At 39.6% G+C, this 20,563-nt stretch overlaps 1 protein-coding gene across 6 annotated transcripts in view; it reads left to right on the top strand.

Annotated features, from left to right (window-relative positions):
* Positions 1-20,563, top strand: part of LOC148354933 (cyclin-dependent kinase-like 5) — a 48,249-nt gene that overhangs the window by 7,501 nt on the left and 20,185 nt on the right. For all 6 annotated transcript variants that reach the window (XM_088349054.1, XM_088349053.1, XM_088349052.1 and 3 more), the window contains exons 2-7: positions 1,632-1,787; positions 6,096-6,130; positions 15,206-15,251; positions 15,826-15,962; positions 16,045-16,165; positions 18,380-18,439. In XM_088349054.1, coding sequence (XP_088205180.1) covers positions 1,751-1,787; positions 6,096-6,130; positions 15,206-15,251; positions 15,826-15,962; positions 16,045-16,165; positions 18,380-18,439 — 436 coding nt within the window. In that variant the 5' untranslated portion in view covers positions 1,632-1,750. The remainder of the gene's footprint in view (positions 1-1,631; positions 1,788-6,095; positions 6,131-15,205; positions 15,252-15,825; positions 15,963-16,044; positions 16,166-18,379; positions 18,440-20,563) is intronic.

Raw genomic sequence — 20,563 nt, 5'->3', positions numbered from 1 at the left:
TGGCTTGCTTTTTTATTTCCTGATTCAATATACAAAAAATTGCTCTACGGGGCGCTTTGATCACTGATTGACTGAACGAGAAGGGGGGACATGATGGTACGGCACAGCCTTGGGTCATTGTGGACATAAGATAAAGGCTGAAGCACCCGAGTCGGCGAGATAGTTTGACTTTTGAGGGTTGATCTCGGTTGAGCTAAACTGACAGAAAGCCTGACTTGGACAGCTCTGCCTGTCCCGTGCTCCTTTATGTTAAATTTTGCTTTATGCACATATAAGCCAACCCCTTGATATCAAAATTGTTAATTGTATTTTATAATTCTAAATCCATGTTCTGCCTCTGTAATGCATGATAGTAGTGCATGCAATTTAGGTGGCAACAGGAACTAATTTAGACCAAGGGTCTCCAACATGGTGCCCACGGCCTGTTCTGAAAAATAGTTTGCCAGTGCTGGGTCGTTACGTTTTCAAGTCAAATGATTTTTTTATTTGGTTGAGTCTATTTAACCTTACTTCCAACAAATACACCTGGTAATAACAAAATACGACGTCACAGTGGTTAGCGCCTGTGCGGCATAGTTCTAAGGTCTTGGGAACCCCCTGTGTGGGTTCAAATCCAGCTACCGGACTTCCTGTGTGGCGTTTGTATGTTCTCCCCGTGTGTGCGTGGGTTTCCTCTGGGCACTCCGGTTTCCTCCCACATTCCAAAGACATGCATTTCAGGTGGATTGGCCGGTCCAAATTGTCCCTAGGTGTGAATGAGCGAGCGAGTTGTCTGTCCCTGTGTGCCCTGCGATTGGCTGGCAACCAGTCCCCCGTGACCCTACTGAAGATAAGCGGTGCAGCTGATGAGATGAGATGTCTAATTAGGATTCCTTTGCGCTAATTAATAACAAAAAGTAACTCCTGGCTTGAAAAAGGTTAGAGATTCCTGATTTAGACAGTCACTGTTCTGCCTCTGTAATTTATGTTTATCGTGCACATCATTTAAGTTTGACCATCAGTTGGCCACACAACAATTGTTTGGACCGTCACATTTTGCACACAAGAAGACCCTTATCAGAAGTTATTCAGTTTTAGTTATTCAAGAAAACATGTGACGTGTGTGCTGTTTGACAATCTTCATCAAAAAGCAATAGTTTATCACTGTCATTTGTTATGAAATTACATTTTGAAGATATCATTAAAAAAGCAAGCAAACTCATTCCATGGCTCATGAAGAGAGTTTGGCTTGTGTTTTATCTATGTTTAACACTTAATGCAAATCAACACATTGAGGAAACGGTATAATTGGACTTATCTGCGATTGTGTATACAACAGTTTCAATGGGTCGCATTAAAATGATTGTCTGCCTTGCCATTTTGTCTGAAGTAATGGAAACTACTGTTAAAAATGTCTGTAAACATAGTGCTTAGCTATTGTCTGAAAGTACACAGCCTGTGGACATCCTTATCCCCATGGGCAGGATTTTCACTACATAAACGGTGTGAGTATAACACAAATCTGAAGCTCACTTGTAAAGAAAAAAAAATCTTGTGAGGGGTCATTAAAGGGTTTACATGCAAACCAAAGGTCTATTATATAAAATATTGCACCGACTTACTCCTGAGTGATGTTTGCACTTGGATTGCAGATGACGGCCATGCGGCGAGGGGCGCCGCATTGGACGAGAGCCAGCGGCCCGCCACGCCCCCCTCTGTCCCAGAGCCACCAAACCATGACCTCGTGAAGACCTGTGACGTCGGTGATGTCATGAATAAATTTGAGGTCCTTGGGATTGTGGGTGAAGGTGAGTCTCTGTGCAACGGTAAATCATTTTAGAGTCAGCAACTGTTTGCAGAGGAAACATTTCACCATTTTTAAAAATAATATGCTTTAAAAGAGTTTAGTTCTGCTCATTCGGAATTCAGGTTTATAGTATAGTATTATATATAGTGTAGAATATATAGTGGTAAACGGATTCCAGTTGGTTGTAGCTTTCTAATAGCACAGACCGATTTCTCAAAGTCAGACGAGTTTGTGTCGTAGTTTTAATGACATGTGTGGCGTCTGTTGGCGTGAGTTCAAGGAGGAAATTTACAACTGTTTAAAAAAAAAAGTCTGTCATTGAACTTGAGCTGTGCGGTGAGTCCAACAGAGAGCAATGCGAATAGATTTTTCCTCCGTGGAGTTAAGGTCAGTCAATTGTTGTTGAGGGCTCACGCGGACATGCCATGCACACTGCTCACCATTTATGTAATTAAACCGCTTCTGTGAGCCCTTGTGCAGGAGGATAATGTTGTTAAATTTTTCATTGAGCGCATACACCTTTTTGCTCGATTGTCAAATTGATCATCAAACTTTGTTGCCACATTCCATCTGTTGGTTCTGGGCACATTGGGATGCATTAGTTTGAGGACATCATCACACCTATAAAACTCTGGCCAAACATAAGGCTGATATCTGGAGCCAGCAAACAGTTGGTGCTCCTTGAGCTGACGATCTCCTGAGAGGACCGGATGGATGAAGCTCAGGAGAGGAAGCGGGCAAAGTACGCCAATCTCATGGCTGAATGCCAGAGAAATGGGTGGTTGGCCCGCTGCAAGCCTATTAAAGTGCATTAAAGTGTCTTTACTCCGTCTCTCAGGACTACTTGGGTTTTGTGGACTGCACAGGCAAAGAACTATCAATAACATTCGGGGTGCAGCTGAAAAAGCTTCATGCTGAAATGTCCCAAATATATGGATGTGCAATAGTATATAGTAAATACTATATAGTAGTGCAAGAGGAGCATCTGGGATATAGTTGCAAAATGGCAGTCAGGTAAACATATATACAGTACACACAGTACTTTGCATAGTGCAGTAGTGCAGAGGAAAACAGATGTGCAATTTTTGGTTGTTTTTAATTGCATCACAGAAAAGAAATAGTTTTATCCCAAAATGGTAGTTTTCTTGGACATTCCTTTATGTTTTAGACACGTTAGAATAAAAAAAAGTGCAATCCCTTGCAAAAACATAAAGCTGTAATATTGCCTGAGTTTCCAGCTTTTTGATCACATGCTGTGGTCCATAGCCATTATTCATCCAATTAAGACATGTTGTGGATTAGTCCCCCACACGTACCTGTTTCTGTTTCAATTTTATATGCTGAAACTTAGCTTTGTTGATATCGTCTTGTAGGGTCTGAAATTTAAAACCCGCCATCTAGATTCCAAGCCGAGCCAGCAGAGAAGTGCCTAGCAAAGCTGAGCTCATTTGCTTGCTCACTTGGATGGTCCATCCCGAAGTGATCGCCCCCGGGGGGCTGAGCGAAGGACTGCCAGGGTTGATATCGTCACATGAGCGGCCACTTGCCAAAAGGCCGTGTCCTACTTCCTTAGCCACCTGTCCCTTTACCATTGCTAGACTCATTCGGGCAGCGTTTAATTGCCCTTGAATACCTTTTATGGTAGACTGTACAAAAATACAGGAAGACAGTCTGAAATCCTCAAAATGAATTTAAATGACAGAAACATAAATGACCACAATTTTGTCACTGTTACCCACCAACATGTCCCTATTTTAATGCTAGACTTTTATGAAACCCACAAAAGTCATTTAAGATTAACTTAACACACTTCCAATAATTAACCTGTTAATGACACAGTAAGAATATAGTAATAACATGAGCTGTTACTTTTAAGATGCAAATCAAACTGGGTGCCCTTTGCAATAATTTGTTGCAAAAACTAGCTCTCATTTTGCAGAAAATATTTCCGTTCCCACAGAAAATATTCTGTATAGCTGATGTTATATTATTCATTATTTTTGTGTTCTGTACAGCCCTTTGAGACCTTTTGTGATTAGGGGCGATACAAATAAGTATGACTTGACTTGTATACTTTCAGAGCTGTCAGGAGCGGAACACATTAGGTTTAAGGTATGGGTGCTGGGGGAGTGTTTGAGAGTGACATCATGCTCATCCCTGCAGTTTTTTTCTAATTATATTTGTCACATGACAAAATAGCGAAAGTAAGAAAAGGCCTGCTTCTAGTATAATCCAAACGCCAACCCAAACCCCTAACAAAGAGGAAAAAAGAGTTTATTCAAGCGCATCTACGAAATGCACGTACTTGCATGTGCATCATGACTGAGTTTACTGAAGTTGGAATCATGAATTTAAGCCAGAATATGTTGGCAGAGAGTAACAAAGTTTCAAAATTCGTACAGCTCCTTTAAATTGTTCAAATCTTTTATGAGTTGAAGAAAGTATGAACAGGAGTCCACCATCACTCCCAGACAATAATTTGGTTTAAATAAGATTACAATGAATTGAAAAGATTCAAAAGAAGTTCAACCTTAATCCTCCCCAAAATTTGATTTGTAAAAATTACGACTAATACTAATTGTTTTTGTCTTTTTTGTGATATTTTTAGGAAAATGTGAACTAAAACAAAGAGCTCAATGCAAAATGTTTCTCTTTTCTCTTCTGGCCAAAATGTATGAGCATGACAAGCTATCACCACGTCATCATCGCTTGCCGTTGTATGAGAAAAGTATATTTTTTTGCCTGACTCTGTTGGCATGACAACAACACCAGCAGCAGCAGAAGAAAACACTTTCACATCCCTTTGCTGGCCAAAACATTAGGTACCTTTGCAAGGAGTAACAAAATGCGTGGAACCTAATGAGAATTAACTAATCTAAAATGTGAAGACGTTTTTATTCATAATTCAACATTTGTACATTGGGCGCAATAAGACACAGTGACTCCTTCAATAGAGCCCTGGATCGTAGACTGTGTGATCACTTTTTTGGTACTTCTTAGATGATGGAACTTCAGAGTTTCTAACATACGTTGTTCTTGTACTTGTGCTCAAAAGGGCTGTGACATTGCTGTTATCTGATTGGCGGACAGATGTGGGTGTTTCTTTTGAGGGATTTAACCATAATCCTTTGAAGTTTCTTTTCAGTCTTTTCGGTTATTTTTTAGTAAGCATAGAATGGCAAAAAGACTGATATGGAAATTTAAAAGTCTGATCATGATTATAACACTAAATAAAAACCCCCACACTGACCAGAAAATCATGTACACTTTTACCTTGTTTTTTTGCGGGTTTGCGTTCCCAAAAAGTCCTGCAATAGTCAAAATCCGGGAAGAAGATACATGTATTCATTTTCTTAGTTATCAGATATCAGTAACATGTAATATATATGACTGTTAAAAAAGAAATATCTACAAATAAAAACACAGACCATAGAATTGCAGTTGAATGAATTAACATATGTTTTTACTGTCATTTTACAATAGTATAATTAGGAGAAAGCGATGTAGATAGTGGTCGACTAGCTGAATGCTAGCATAGGGCATACTTGAAATGAGCTAGGTCTCTGTGATAATTAAAATACAACCAAGACAAATGCAGAGGATTGCCACAAGTTGTATCTCCACGTCATCCATTTTAAGGGTAGGGCACCTGGCATTGGTGAGATTGTGAGAGTTTTTACATAGCCGCAGGAGTAGGCCGAATCCGTGGCCCTGCTTTTACTTAATTTCCAGACGCCGCCTTCGTCTCTTCCCCGATCCATTACACAATCCACAGAGCACTTAGTGGTGTTTGTATTTCTTTGCACTCTTCTGACTTTTCGCAGAGTCTGATTTAATTGATGAATTTCTTATCAATGTGACTGTAAAATGCTGAAATACTATATGTCGCCCTGCTTTGCAGTTGGTTATTGGTTGGTGGACACATTGAATTGTGCGCCTGTTTGACTGACAGCATACACTAGCCTATCACTGCCGCGCACACAGACAATCACACCTATACAAAACAAACACACAGCCCTTTACAACCTGCCCGCGTCATAGCATTTGTGTGTTGTCTGCTGCAGAGCACAATGCACGATAAAAATCGGAACCGCGAAAAGTAAACCGCATTACTCTGCATTGCTTGCGGGTTTCTAATGTTTGTAATAATACTTTTACAAAGTTGGTAAATTTTCTTTATGGATTATTTAAATCTGTTATTTGGATCCTTGTTTTTGGCCAACGTGTGAATGGTAGTATTCAACTGATTAAAATTGGCAGCATATCAATTTATATTTGAAATGTCTCAATTGATTTTGTTTCCTTCTAGGTGCTTATGGAGTTGTTCTCAAGTGTAGACACAAGGTAAGATCATGCCTATCTATCAGTAACATTAAACCAAATGTATTGTATCGCATATTGAGCAGCAGTAAGTGGCTCAGCGACCCACACTGCCGCCTTTTGCCTTGTCATCTCGCTCCATTTAAGGAAAAGGACGAGCTGAACACAGAAGACGGGGGTGGGGGTGAGCAAAGAGAAATAGGCTGCCTCCTACTAATAACAGATCTGCAGTAAACACTTATATTTTTTGTCATCATTCTTGCATCTCTACAGTAGTGACCTCCACCCCGATAGCTCGCCAGACGAAAGCGCTTAGCCGCTCATTGATTAGCAATGAAAATTAAGCCTCCATCTGCAATCAGCCAGTCAATCACAATGAGGACTGGTATTATACAAATTGTGATTGAGACTTTGTATTCATTTTCGGGGCTGTAGAAAATCTGTAATAATGCCAGCTTTTACAGGTGCTGCACAATCAGCGCCCTGCACTACCCCTGTAATCAGAATAGGACTATATTCTTTCTCCAGAATTGCTGAAATCGCATATCAACTTTGCCCTTCTGAATGAAAAAGAATGTAATTTACAAATTTCATGTTGCTGAAAAAAAAACCTTTAGGATTGATTGTGAGTGCACTGATGGCAGTGTTTTGGTCTGTCACTGATTCCTGATTTTTTTTTAAAGATCCCGTCAATCTTGATTTTTGTCTTTTTTTCAATAACAGAGTCCATTTTCAAAACACATTCGCCTTTCAAACAAATAAGTAGCTCACTCATGGTTGGATGGTTGGATCCCATAACCACTAGGGTTGCAGGGGCACCATTTATTGTGGTGTGTACAAGCCTGTTGGCGCCCATCCCACTCCGGGCCAACATGTGTTTCCACCCGGTCTCGAACCAGGGACCTTTGCGTGTCCAGCGAATATGTCAGCCCCTGCACTACGAAAATACAACTCACACATAAACAAATATAAATGCTATTACACTACAATTACTAATACGGTTCACTTGTTTCTCTAATAAATTAAGAAAATGTATATCCCCAAATCTGTCCAAGATTGTAGATCGTTTTTATTTTTTAGGATTTCTTTTGCACATTTACATTTTTTTCAAAGAAGTAATACTATCTTTTATTTTGCTTATCTTAATAATTATTTTTTTCCTAAACATATTTTCTGTTCAATCTAAGAAGCAGCTTACACATACAAAAATAATTCTACTACAAGCAAAAAATAAATTATTATCCTATTTTCAGTAATTTTGCAACCTTCTGTAACTTGAAGATCAGTTTTATTTGTTTCTCTTGTCCAACCATTCATTTTCTTCAGCTTATCTGGGGTCGAGTCGCAGGGGAAACAGCCTAAGCAGGGAAGCCCAGACCCTCCTATCCCCAGTCACTTCATCCAGCTCATCCGGTTGTATCTCAAGGCATTCCCAGGCCAGGCTAGATACGTAGTCACTCCAGCGTCTTCTAGGTCATGCCCGAGCCACCTCAACTGGCTCCTCTCAATTAGGAGGAGCAGTGGCTCTACATTGAGTCCCTCCTAGATAACCAAGCTTCTCACCCTATCTCTAAGGGAGAGCCCAGCAACCCTGCGGAGGAAACCTATTTCAGCCGCTTCTAGTCATGACCTACAGTTCATGACGATAGGTAAGGGGAAGGATGTAGATCAACCGGTAAATCGAGAGCTTTGCTTTACAGCTAGGCTTCTTCTTCACCACGTGAGACCGGTAGAGGGTCCGCATGATGGCAGACGCTGCACCGATCAGTCTGATGACGTCCCCGTACCAGCCTACCCTCACTGGTAAACAAGACTGAGATAGTTGAACTCCTCTATTAGGATCTCATCCAAAACCCAGAAGAGCATTTCACGCTTATCCGGCTGAGAACCGTGGTCTCGGACTTGGAAGTGCTGATCTTCATCCCGGCCGCTTCACACTCGGCGGCGAAAGACTCCCGTGAGAGTTGGCGGTCATAGGCTTGAGGAAGCCAACAGCTCCACATCATCTGCAAAAAGGAAATATGCACTACTGATGCCTCTAACTGGACATCTACCCCGCCAATTCTGATCTAGACTTAGATGAATCAGTAGTGCGGACCAAACTCTGGAATCAGTCATACAGGGAGCCTGCATAAGACTGTGCGGTACCCCACACTCCCGAAGCACCACGCGGCAGAGCTCCCCCAGGAACAAATGCCTTCTCCAAGTCCACAAAATACATGTAGTCCAGATAGGCCAACTCCCATGTATTTTCTACTAAGGTTGCAAACATAATAATAATAATAATAAAAATAAGCAAAACAAGCTGACACATATATTTGCTCACTTTACTATTTTTTATTATTTTACTGGAAAAATAGATCAACATTTAATGAAATAATAAACTATATACTTTAAGTTAGCACATATTTCAGCCAATTAGTCATTTTTGTTTCTTTTGTAATGCAATCAGACCAATTAAAAAGGAGATTACATTAGTGAGAAACAAGAATACCAGAATTCATCCCAAGAATTGTCTTTCGTGCATAAGCCCATAAAATTGAGACTACTGTTTTCTGTTTCTGTCTTTCGCAACGTTATTGACGTACAGGAGAAGAGGTGAAGAGATGATTGCACCTAAATCTGTCAGAACCAGAACAAATGGTAGACCCATTGCGTAACGTTTGACACAAAAGTTTATTGGGATCTCGAGGAAACAAACGCCAGCGATCCGGTGATCGCTGGACAGTAGGAGCAAGGAGCTCACGGGATGGGAGCGTGAGTGGAATGCGGAAGTGATTCGCCGGGACGGAAGATTGGAGCGTGGTCAGGGGCAAAAACGGGTCGATAGCCGGAGCGGGAGATCAGAGCGTGGTCAAATGGACAAAACGGATTGATGGACGGAGACAAACGGGCAAATCAGGAACAGACGAGTAGGGACCGTCAAAGTGCTTGCCTTGCTTATGCAGAGGTTTGCTGACGAACTGACCAGGAGTTACTGGCGTACTGGGTATAAATAGGAGGGGAATCACTCATGCAACAAGCTGCAGCTGGCGCCAAACGAGCGGGCACAGGTAAAGGCATTGAGTAATCATGACAAAATCAGTGTTTCTGGCATCGTCAGTAAAAATAGTTTGATGATGAGTTCAACTCTAATACCCTTTCAAATGTCAACTTTACCACTGGTAGTCTAGTGATAGACTGTAGGCGCTCTCACCTCTACAACCTGGGTTCTAATCCTGATGTGTACAATTTATTGCGATTTTGCCCACTTTTACCATAACATCTCGTGTAGTAATGCTCACCTATAAATACTGTATGCGTCTCCATTCTTTTAAACCGTATTCTGCGCACTTTCAAATTTCAATTTGGGGTTTTTGGGTGCATCTTATAGCCCAGAAAATTCAGTATATCAAAATATATCAGCTCATCACATTCAAAATGAAGAAAATGGATCGACAGATAAATCGATACACGATAAAGTACAATTACTGCTTTTACACAAAGTAATAAATGGAGCTTCTGATGCTACCCCTGAAGACAGAAATACTTAATTTCCGAATTGCTTATTTTGGTTTTTCTAGTATCGGACAACAAGGTGCTAGATACAGCGTCGCTCTCACTCTGCAGGAAAGTCACTGATAGACGCCACCCGCATCTTTGATTTTGGCCAAATGCATAATGTGACGCGTGGGGCGAGGGCACAGCGGGAGGGGAAAACTGGCCGCTGATCAACGTGGATCGTCGCCATGTGGGAACTGTCTTTTCCGGAATGAATGAGTAGCGCGCAAATGCGGAACGAAAAACGCGGATTATGCCACTCGATGGCTTGCAGCTGCTCGTCGTTCACGCCCACCCCCAAATTAAAAGCACAATTTGTGTGTTTAGAGCACAATAGACGAGGCCAGAAATAGAATGTAGGGACATTTATACAGAAGAGCGACAGAGGAATGCTGTTTTATAGGGTGAAAACGGCTACTGTCAGTGTCAAGTTTGTGCCCTTTTTTGTGGCAGTTACACACTGCACCTTCAAGGGTAATCCAAAATTCTTTGCAATGCAAAATGTGAGGAAGTAGTACATGGTTTTTGCATAAAATCTATATAAAATGTATTGGTATATTCCAATTATTTTTAAAGATAATGTATTTTTAAGACGTATGTCTTGACTTTGTCATCCTAATCTGTGATGTCTTCTTAGGAACACCCATAACCTAGCAAGCCTGTCGCCATAATGTTTTATGTGGTAATTAGTTAAAGAGGTTCCGAGTGCTTTAAGCAAAGTTTTGGTAGTTTTTGTGCAGAATGCATAGGCATTGTGACGCAGGTGGATGCAGTAATGGTACCACAAAGAGGCTAGCAGCCAAAAAGGGGCTAACCGACAAAAAAATCCAAACAAATGTAAAGCCGCAAATAGAGGGCGAACCGGTACCCATCAACGAAAAACTCCCGCAACTTCCCCGGAAAAACGCGTGGCTGTCCAACCAAAGAACACGCCCTCAGCAGCAAGACTAACCAGGAACCATCGACGAAAGCAGCAATGGCTACGGCGATAAACACGAAGTTGGCTGGGAATTGGCCAAGAGACTTGGCACAACTGGCGTTAATGCCTAGTTAGCAGCACACGGCGGGCAGCCAAAAAGCACCAACCAGGAGCAAACAAAACAGGAAAGCCCTCGGCAGACAAAATTATATGAAAACACGAACCAAAAAGCACAAATGAGCGGTTTTCACTACAATTGCTGTCTGTTTCGGTGGTCGCCCCACATGTTGTGTTAATGGGATATGACGTTTTGAAAGTGTTTTGTCACTTCAATTATATCACAACTCTACAGAAAACAAGACAGATTGATCAACTTTGAGACAAAATTTTTCAATTTCCCTTAGTGCGTGGAATATTTTTCAAGAAAGCACAAAGCCTAATTGGAATTTATTTTTTGGGGGGGATACCTTTAATGGGCTAGAACTGATTAATTTGTGTTTGCATTGGTTTCAGCAAGATAAGATGACTTTAACAAATGTATTTAGAAATTGTCACTTTCTAGTAACATAGCAGCTTTAAACGTGCCGTTGTGCTAGTTATGTATGCTGGTTTTATTTCACATTTGGCAACACCTTGACTTTGAGTGTGAGTGGGCTGCACCAGCTGCCCTTTTATTGTTTATTTTAAGCCCTTAACAAATCCCACTGACAGCCACCCAGCACTGGCTAATGTGGGAGCGGAAAGCAGCCTAGGTGATGGATTGTTTACTATGAGCGACACTAACGATTAGGCGAAATTATCGTAGCAAGGAAGGAGGCGTTTTACTTTGATTAGCATCTGTATATTAATACCTATACGGGGATTTCAGTCTCTAAAAAACCTTCTGATTTTGTGAATTAATGTTAACGAGCGGTGATTTTGCATTACCAAAAGTGGTTCGCATAACAAATTTGTAGGGCTTAGCCATATGGCCCACAAAAATTCTCAATTTTACCTATCTGGTCCATTTTAACATTTAATTGTTTTAAAAACTATAAACTTAAACCTAGAGTTTTATTTCCTATGCAAACCACTCAGATTAGAAAACTAATTTTAAATCAGTTTTAACGCCTACTTAACATGGCTCTTGTAGAAAAATCACTTACCTCATCGAATGCCCAGATACTATATGTTACTAACTCTTTGAAAAGGAGGACCAGCTTTGAATGATTCAAATTCATCTCTTAAATCTCTTAATCTTTTCCTCCGATGTAGTTTTTTTCAAATTTTCCTAATAAAGATTACCTATTACTTTGCTGTCCCACCCTTAGATCAAATCTAAAAATATGGAGTTGCTTGATAAAAGGTGGGCAGCTATTAAGTACAGACTTGCCCAGATCTAGTATTGTCGATGCTTGTTTTAATGCCCCTATGATCCGTTTATAGTTTAGTAAACGCTCACAAAAAGGAGAGAAGACATCAATGAAGTTTGAGTCAAGTCAAGTCATGTTTATTTGTATAACCCTTATTCACAAAGAGTCTCAAAGGGCTGCACAGACTATTATGACACCATCACCTGATCTAAAACCTACATTAGGGGAAATAATACACAGATATTGTCAAACATAAAATATAGGTTATTCATATGCTATAGAATAGAAGTGTGTTTTAAGCTTGGATTTAAACATTTCCACTGAGGTTGCAGACCAAATCTCAGGGGGAAGAGCATTCCATAGCACCGGGGCCCGAATGGAGAACTCTCTAGAACCTGCGGATCTCTTCTTGGCTCTTGGGATCACTAGTGTACCAGCATTTTCAGAGCGAAGGCTCCGGACCGGAACATAGGGGGAAATTAAATCTGAAAGATCTGAGGGAGCAAGTCCATGTTTGATTTTGTATACTACCAACAGAACCTTAAAATCACATCTTAAGCTAACAGCGAGCCAATGCAGTTTAGCTAAAATCGGGGTAATGTGATCACTGAGCTTGCAAGGAGAACAGGACACGTCTGAACAAAAACCATCAGGTTGTCAAAGAACAGCAACATGATTGGCCAATAATGACAATGATGTAAACATTGCATGATAGTCAAAATAATCAACCTTGGCATCCTAAGCCATCTATTTTACAGGTGTCAAACAGTAACAACAGAACCACATTCTTCATTTTAAGCAAAGACAAAAAAAAAAAACGAATTGGAACAAACATTAGATTATTTACATATGTCCAAACCTTCAAAGTAGAATGGTAATCCTGCGTCTTATAAGCCTGTGTATGTAGCTCTTTCCTAGTAAAATAATTGCAATAATAATAATAATGATTTCAACAAAACACAGATGTTGCAATTGACAAAATATTTGGTGTTGTGAGTTTCTGAAAGAAATGAAAACCCTTAAACTCCAAGCTCGCAAAAGGAAGACAACTCCTTTTATCCCTCTTCTTTCAATAAGCACACATAATTTGCATGGCCTTTTTCAGTGTTTACAATTAACATAGACAACATGTTTCTTTCACAAAAAAATTACATTTTATGACAGATATAGGTCACAATAAGAGAGAAATATGAACAACTTGCTGTAGCCCTTCTGCTAGAGCACTCCAGTCAAGGTGACCCATTTAGTCCTCCGTTTTTCCTTCCCTGTCCCACATTTCCCTCCCGGGCCCACATAAATAACTGTGACCTTCAAAAAGGGGGCGGATGGATTATTAGACCTTAATTATTTTCCCTTTCCTACCACTCGACAGTCACGTTGAAGTTGGATCTGGTAAGAAATGAAGAGTACAAAAATAAAGGATAAGAGATTGTCTCTGATCAACATCAGATGTTCTCGCTGACTCACTCCGCGATGGCGGGTGTCATCTCCTCAAACGGCTAAACGGATTCCTTGACCGTTATGCAATCGTTTAATTTGTGGGACGGTAGTAATTGCTTGCATTTATGACTCTCTTACAGCATGGAGATGAGCACATCTGAAACGCAGGTCATTAGTATATGACATTGAGAACTTGATTACCACAACGTATGTCAACTACCGGCATTAAAATGACACCAAAGAGATTATGTTTGAACTGAAGTGTTTATGAATTTTAATAATTTAAATTTACGGTGTCATCTTTAACATTTATCGGGCCTAATATAAAAAAGTGTGTGTGTGTGCGTGTGCGTGTGTGTGCGTTGTCATGAACTAGAAAAGGATCAGGACCCAAATGCGTGACGTTTCTCACACAAGCCTTTTATTTGACGGGAAATGGGGCAGTCTTGCACGTTAGGCAGCAGTCTGGCGAGGAATGACAGGAAGCCAGAGGCCGATGAGATCGATACCAATTGCCCGAGCAGATATCGGACAGATGGGGTCAATACCGGACAGGACGAGACAGACAGGATTGATATCAAAACAGGATATCGAAATTAAACAGGACAAACTAGACGGGAACAAAACTGGAAACCGATATTAAACAGGACAAAATAAACGGGAACAATACCAGACAGGAAATACCAACAGGTTAAATCCCACGTCTTGCGGGGCAGAGGTTAGTTGACGGACTGACAAAGAGCGTGTAAGAGGACTGAGCTCAAATAGAAGGGAAGACAATCTCAACGGGCCGCAGCTGGCGCCACACGGGCGAGGCCAATTTGGCGCCATGGCAACCGTGACATATATGTTTGTGCGTGCGATTGTGTGTGTTTGATAATACATAAAGAGTCAGGACCTGCACACTGTCAATGTTTTACCCGTTTGTTTACAGTGGTACTCGTGCAGCGATAAGCCCATTCAAGGGTGCATTCCTGCATGCTGAGCTTGGATAAATAGTGAGCACACTTGTGTTTACCCTCTCTCCTCCTTTGACACACTATACCGGCAGTAATAGACTTACAGCATGACACCAAAAATCAGGGCTTTTCAATCAATTTCCTTTAGAACAGACACTGTTCAAATGCTAATTCCATTCAAAACTTGCACACAGTTAGAATAAATATCTTCAGAGAGTTAGCATTTTCAAAACGGCAGCAAATTTTACAGCCAACTTTGGGTCTCTTGGGGTGCATTAACTGAGCTTCTCTTAGGTCCCTATTTAAAAAATATATTATGAATCTCTCTTTGCTGTATTTTAAGGGTCAAGTTGTAAGCAGTCTTGGATCTCTCCTTTTTCCACCATGTTGTTGCTTTCAGCACAGCCCTAAGCACAAATGCCAGCAGGCCTCATATATAGGGCATGGAAAGAAGAGCAAGAGTCTTGGCCATTTGACAATTGAGAAGTCTTTCAGTGCCGATTTTGATTGAACACGGATAAATTAAGCCGACTCAGACTTAAACGGTGGTCTATTGGGAAAAAAAATTACAATCCAAAGTGTCTCGTAATGAACAGCAAAAAGTGTAACATGCCCTTTATTCCCAATTATGCTTCAATGATGACTTAAGCCAGAAGATGGTGTCGGCGAGTAATATATTTCCAAATTGGGGACATCACTTTTTAAGTAGGCTGACATTGACTGAGTCAATAAAATCCATTCCATCAAATTGATCTATATTTAAGCTTGCAGTACACAAATGAAGAGACCTAAAGAAAAAAAGAATAAGAAAATCGTCTTAGTTTTATTTCAAAGTGTACAGTTTTTCGACAATTGACTCTGATGGATATGCGTTTTATGTGTTTTTCAGGACACCAACGAAATAGTGGCTATAAAGAAATTCAAAGACAGTGAAGGTAAAAACACTTTCTTGCTAGTATTCCTTTTTTACATAGGCAACTTATTTTTTCCACCTTTCATTTGATAAACAATGTTACAGTCAAACCAAGACACAATAAATTAATGAAATAATTAGGATGAGAGCAGAATAAAGGGAAAATACCTGAGTTTGTCTTAGTCCTTTCCCTGTGACAACTCAGACATTTCACACAAATGATGCTTTATTAAACATTAGAATTAGATATATAATCTGATAAATGTATGTATCTACAATTGTTCTTTTCTAACATGAGTTTTAAACCAGACAACTTATTTTGCATATATGTATTACAATCATCCTATGTGAGCTTGTACTTCAGCTTTGTGATATTTTGATTATTATTTTACATTGTCCTACACATTTTTGCAATTCAAGCCTAAACACTTTTGTGTAAACCTACCAAACATACGAATCATTTAAATGTGGTTGTTAGAAAAATTAATAAAATGGATTTAGAAGCTCAAATATGCATTCTACTATGAAATCTGCATGCTTAGAAACTTCTTGGTCCATCTCAGAACGATTAATTTTCACCAATTTGTTTTGTTTAGAAAATGAAGAAGTCAAAGAGACAACACTGCGAGAGCTCAAGATGCTACGCACTCTCAAGCAGGAGAACATTGTGGAGCTCAAAGAGGCATTTAGGCGCAGAGGGAAGCTTTATCTGGTCTTTGAATATGTGGAAAAGGTCACCCGGCTTCCTTTTAATTTTTGGAAGCCTGACTCTTTGTCAAATGTGTATGTTTCTTCTTACTTTTCTCCTCCTGCAGAACATGCTGGAGCTGCTGGAGGAGCTGCCCAATGGCGTGCCCGCCGAGAAGGCACGGAGTTATATCTACCAGCTGATCAAGGCCATCCACTGGTGCCACAAGCATGACATCGTTCACCGGGGTAAACGTTTAACACAATCATCTCTTCAGTATCACATTTCATCACTTTATATGACGCGCTACAGTACTTGTGTCAAATGACAATCAAGGCAAATAAGATCCATAAAAAGAAAATGTCCTATTTTAAACTTCCACTTTGGGTTTATTTTTGTCAATTGATTTTGTCGGTTTGACCTTTGTATAATCCCTTATGATAGTTCTAGTCTGTTGTTTTTTTGTTATTCAATGGCTAATTTAACCTGCATTTTTTTAAAGGATTTGTATTTTTTTGATTTATAACTTCTTGCCCACACATATTTAAGTTAATGCCTTTTTAATTTCTGCACTTTCTGGGGAAAACAAAAATTTCCTTTTTTTTAAGGTACGTAGTTTGAGGTGTCCTTAAAAAGTTGAAAATGTAATATTTTCTCGATTAAGTATGGCTTAACAATGTCCAACAGAGTCCAAAGAGCATTTATATTTTATTTCAATGCACCATTCCACTTTTGTCTTACTTGTATCATCGGTGTTCTGGCCATGGAGCGCATTAGGCTGGAGAAAAAGAGGCTGGGGGATTTGATCTCACGCGCATGCTTGTGGTTTTCTTTTATGGATGAAAATGGTGAAAGCAAGAAAGTTAATGTTTCAAATACAGTCCAAAAGCCAAACCCCCCAAAAAGATGAAAAAAAGAAGACTTCATTTGAGCGCATCTAAGAGAAACACATACATGCACGCACCATACAAGCGGCTTGACAGAGGCTGCAATGTTGATTTCAGCCAGAAGATGGCATCAGCAAGTAGAACATGTTTAAGTTACGGACATCACGTTTAACCAACACAACCTTTGTTGGATTTACATGACGCTACCATTTTCTTAATTCATGCAACTTTTGCCTAATTGTGGTAGTTATTTTGTGTATTTACAATTTATGAGGGATTATTAAAATTGTTTATTTGCTTAAATTTGTCATTAAATGAATATCAATTCAATCTGTTGTAACTTTTAAGAGATTTACGTTTAATTTATCCTGCACAACTTGGAGATAAATGCCAATAGTTCCTCAAAATTGCATGGTTTTTCGGGAAATCAGATCATATCTTTCCAGGGATTTTAATGGGTAAGGGTTTCCTCTTTTACATGAAAACAGATAGTACTGGTTTCCCACATTAAAAAGATAAAGCATATATTTCCATGGATACCAGGAGCAGGAGAATCTAACTCTGATCCGACTCAGATACAGCATTTTCATTATCTGGTTGCCATTGTTGGGAAATGGACTGCATTTGTATAGCGCTTTTAATCAGTCACTCAAGACTTCCAAAGTGCTTCACAGGGTACTTAACACTTTACCCATTCACACACACACACACACACACACACACACACACACACACACACACACACACACACACACACACACACACACACACACACACACACACACACACACTAGGAATCGAAACTGCAACCTCTTGGGGCCCAAGACAACCACTCTACCTCCTGACCTACTGTCGCCCCTCTTATAGATTCAAAGCTCTTCAGAAATGAGCCAGACCTCGGCATTAATGGGCAGGAGCCTCAGGACATTCTTCTGTAATATTTACATTTTTTGAGGGATATACTGGTATGTTAGGCTTCTGTTTACATCAAGACCTCTGTGTTACATAACACAGAACAATGTAAACCCTTCAAAAGTGGAATTACTGACTCCACCCTGGAACTTTCACGAGTTGGAAAATACACAACTACGGTATATAAGCAATTTAAAACATTACTAGTAATGAAGTATTTTGACTTCAGTTGCTTGCCACCACTCCATGTCCTCAATAATACATGTTAAAAAGATGAACCTTCCACGTGGTGAGCTTTCGGTGGACAAGCAAAAAGCCAGATGGCATCCGGCCGTCCAAATGGCCGCTGGGATCTCCCCGCGCTCTCGTATGACTCCTTCTGCTTCTTTGGGTTTGTCCTCTATGAATAAGTAAGACTTTCCCCCCCCCCGTTTACAATCTGTGAAATTTCATGTTTCTTTAATTGCTGGATCTATATAGCTGCGATCTCTGAGGGGACTTGGACACACGCAAAAAATATAATACATGCTATACGCAGCAACCCAACAAATGATGTTGTTGTTCTAAAGCAAAGTAGACCTGTATTTCAATTACAATGTAAGTAAATATAAACAAAATCACTTGTAAATAATGGATTAACAGGAAACTTTAATCTGTGTACAGATATCAAGCCGGAGAACCTTCTCATCAGCTCAAATGACATACTGAAGTTGTGCGATTTTGGTGAGTTGGCAGCTGAGATTCATTTTCGTGCTGATGCTATATTTGGATGTATCCAGGACATCCGGTTATCTACCGTGGTCCACATTCGGCCCACTCTTTTTTTTCCTTTGCTTCTCTGGCGAGCCATTTAAGCATTTATTCCTCCGTTTTCAGATTCAGTTAAAAGCCCATGTTAATCGAACATCTTTTTACCTAGAGTAAGACAATATGGTGTACATGGACCTTAGATTAGGGTATGGGGGATACGGGATAACTCTCAAACTATTATCCATACGCTCCAGTTTATGAAGCTTGCTGCAGCGCAACAGGCTCTGTTGCTCTTTAATTCAAATTGGGAACCTAAACAAGCAAGTATGGAGGACTGAAAGCCAAAGAATCGTGCGGGAAATCTGCTGTTGGAGATGAGAAGATGTTTTTGCTCTGTAATAAATATACACCAAGCATAAGACAAAGGTGTAGGTTTTAAGGCTGGCTGATATGTCTTTGAAATTGAAACTTTGTTTTGAATCATCTCGTTTAGCTGTTTATTTCTGTTGTTCCCTCTGTTAATTAGTGGTTGATGCTTTTTCATTTTTTTTTGGGATGTGCCCAAATAAACTTCATGTATTCATTCATTCAACCCCATCAAAGAGAATATCTTTAATTGTTTTTCATCAATTGAGAATTCCTCTTAAAATACAGTATTTAAGATTAGTGTCCCGATGCACTGAAGTAGTTAAACATCACACAGTTTAACATGTCAGCTTGACTTAAAAAATGTTAGCAAAGTGATATTTTGTGTATTTCCTCCGCATGGAAAAAGCCAAATATGCTGCAAAAAATTGTTCCACTGGCACATAATGTGGCTATTTTTGCAAGTATTTTTTTTCTACATACTTAACATGTTTTTCTACTAAAGTAAAAATAACATATAAAGTAAGTAAAATTTTCTTCCTGGCAATTGGACAATTTTGATAATTTAATCATTATTTTAATTCTTTTTTAGTAAAAGTATTTTTTTATCCATCTTGTAAGTAGAAAACTAATAATTCAAACGGAAAGGTCATCTGCTAGTGGGACAAGACAGTTTTACTTGAAAACCTTATTATCTTATTTTTTCCCAAGATTCTGAAAGGATTTTTTTTGTGTTGAGGTTACCCAATATCCAATCATATTATGTTTTACAGGAATTTATATGTGAATTATGCATTCAGTTTCTGCTTACTTTTGACTGATGATACATTCTATGACTATCTGGTTTAGGTGGATTCTTAAAAGTAGAGGCCTACTTTTTAAATGTTTACTTCTTTGGGAAGGGGTGTTTTTTTATTACAGGATATTACACACCTCCTCGTAAACATTAGGCAGAATTCATGAAGTTTTAGCATACAAAAAGAGAATAAATGCAGTGCCTGCCTCCGCATGGAACGCCATCTACGTGTGACAATTCTAATCTATCCATCTATCTGTCCAGATCATATCCCTCAAGAGGGGTGACCGACAGCAAAACAAACACATACCAAAAAAAAGAAAATAAAAAGGGAAAAAGTAGCAAAAAACACACACAAAATATTTGGACCATGGCCAACCAAAATGCCCAAACACCCAAACAAGTTAAGAACCTCGACACCCAAGTTGGTCATGCTTTCGTCCCTCCAGATGAAACGGGACACAAGAAAGCGGCCATCTCACTCGGGTTAGGGTGACACAACACACTCTTCTGTTCAACAGCAGGGCCCGACAGTTTTCACTGGTTTACCCCTGCCGTATCATACAGATGCCCTGCCCATCCCTTAGAACACGTCTAAACATCCCACTATCCTTTTACATCACCTCTCCACTCAGTTCCATCACCAACACGAGTTTTAGCTTCCACTATACTCATAATACATCTTAAATCTCTGGGGAAAAAGCATTTTGTTTCGAAATGTTGAGTATCACATTGTACAATAGGAATTGCATCACTTGTGGCTTTCATATTTTTCTTTGAAAATCAAACTTTGTGGCAATGACGTTACGTCATTTGCTTTTAGTGACATTTTAGTGACTCTTTATCCTGTCAAAAAAATTGCTATTTGAATATTTGTATTTCTATGTTCAAATTATTTCTCTATCTAAATATCACTTAACTTAAAATGACTTAAG

This window comes from Urocampus carinirostris, chromosome 12 (genome assembly GCF_059441175.1).
Source record: "Urocampus carinirostris isolate Australia breed hairy pipefish chromosome 12, RoL_Ucar_1.0, whole genome shotgun sequence".
Classification (NCBI taxonomy): Eukaryota; Metazoa; Chordata; class Actinopteri; order Syngnathiformes; family Syngnathidae; genus Urocampus; species Urocampus carinirostris.
This window is presented reverse-complemented; position numbering and strand designations above follow the sequence as displayed.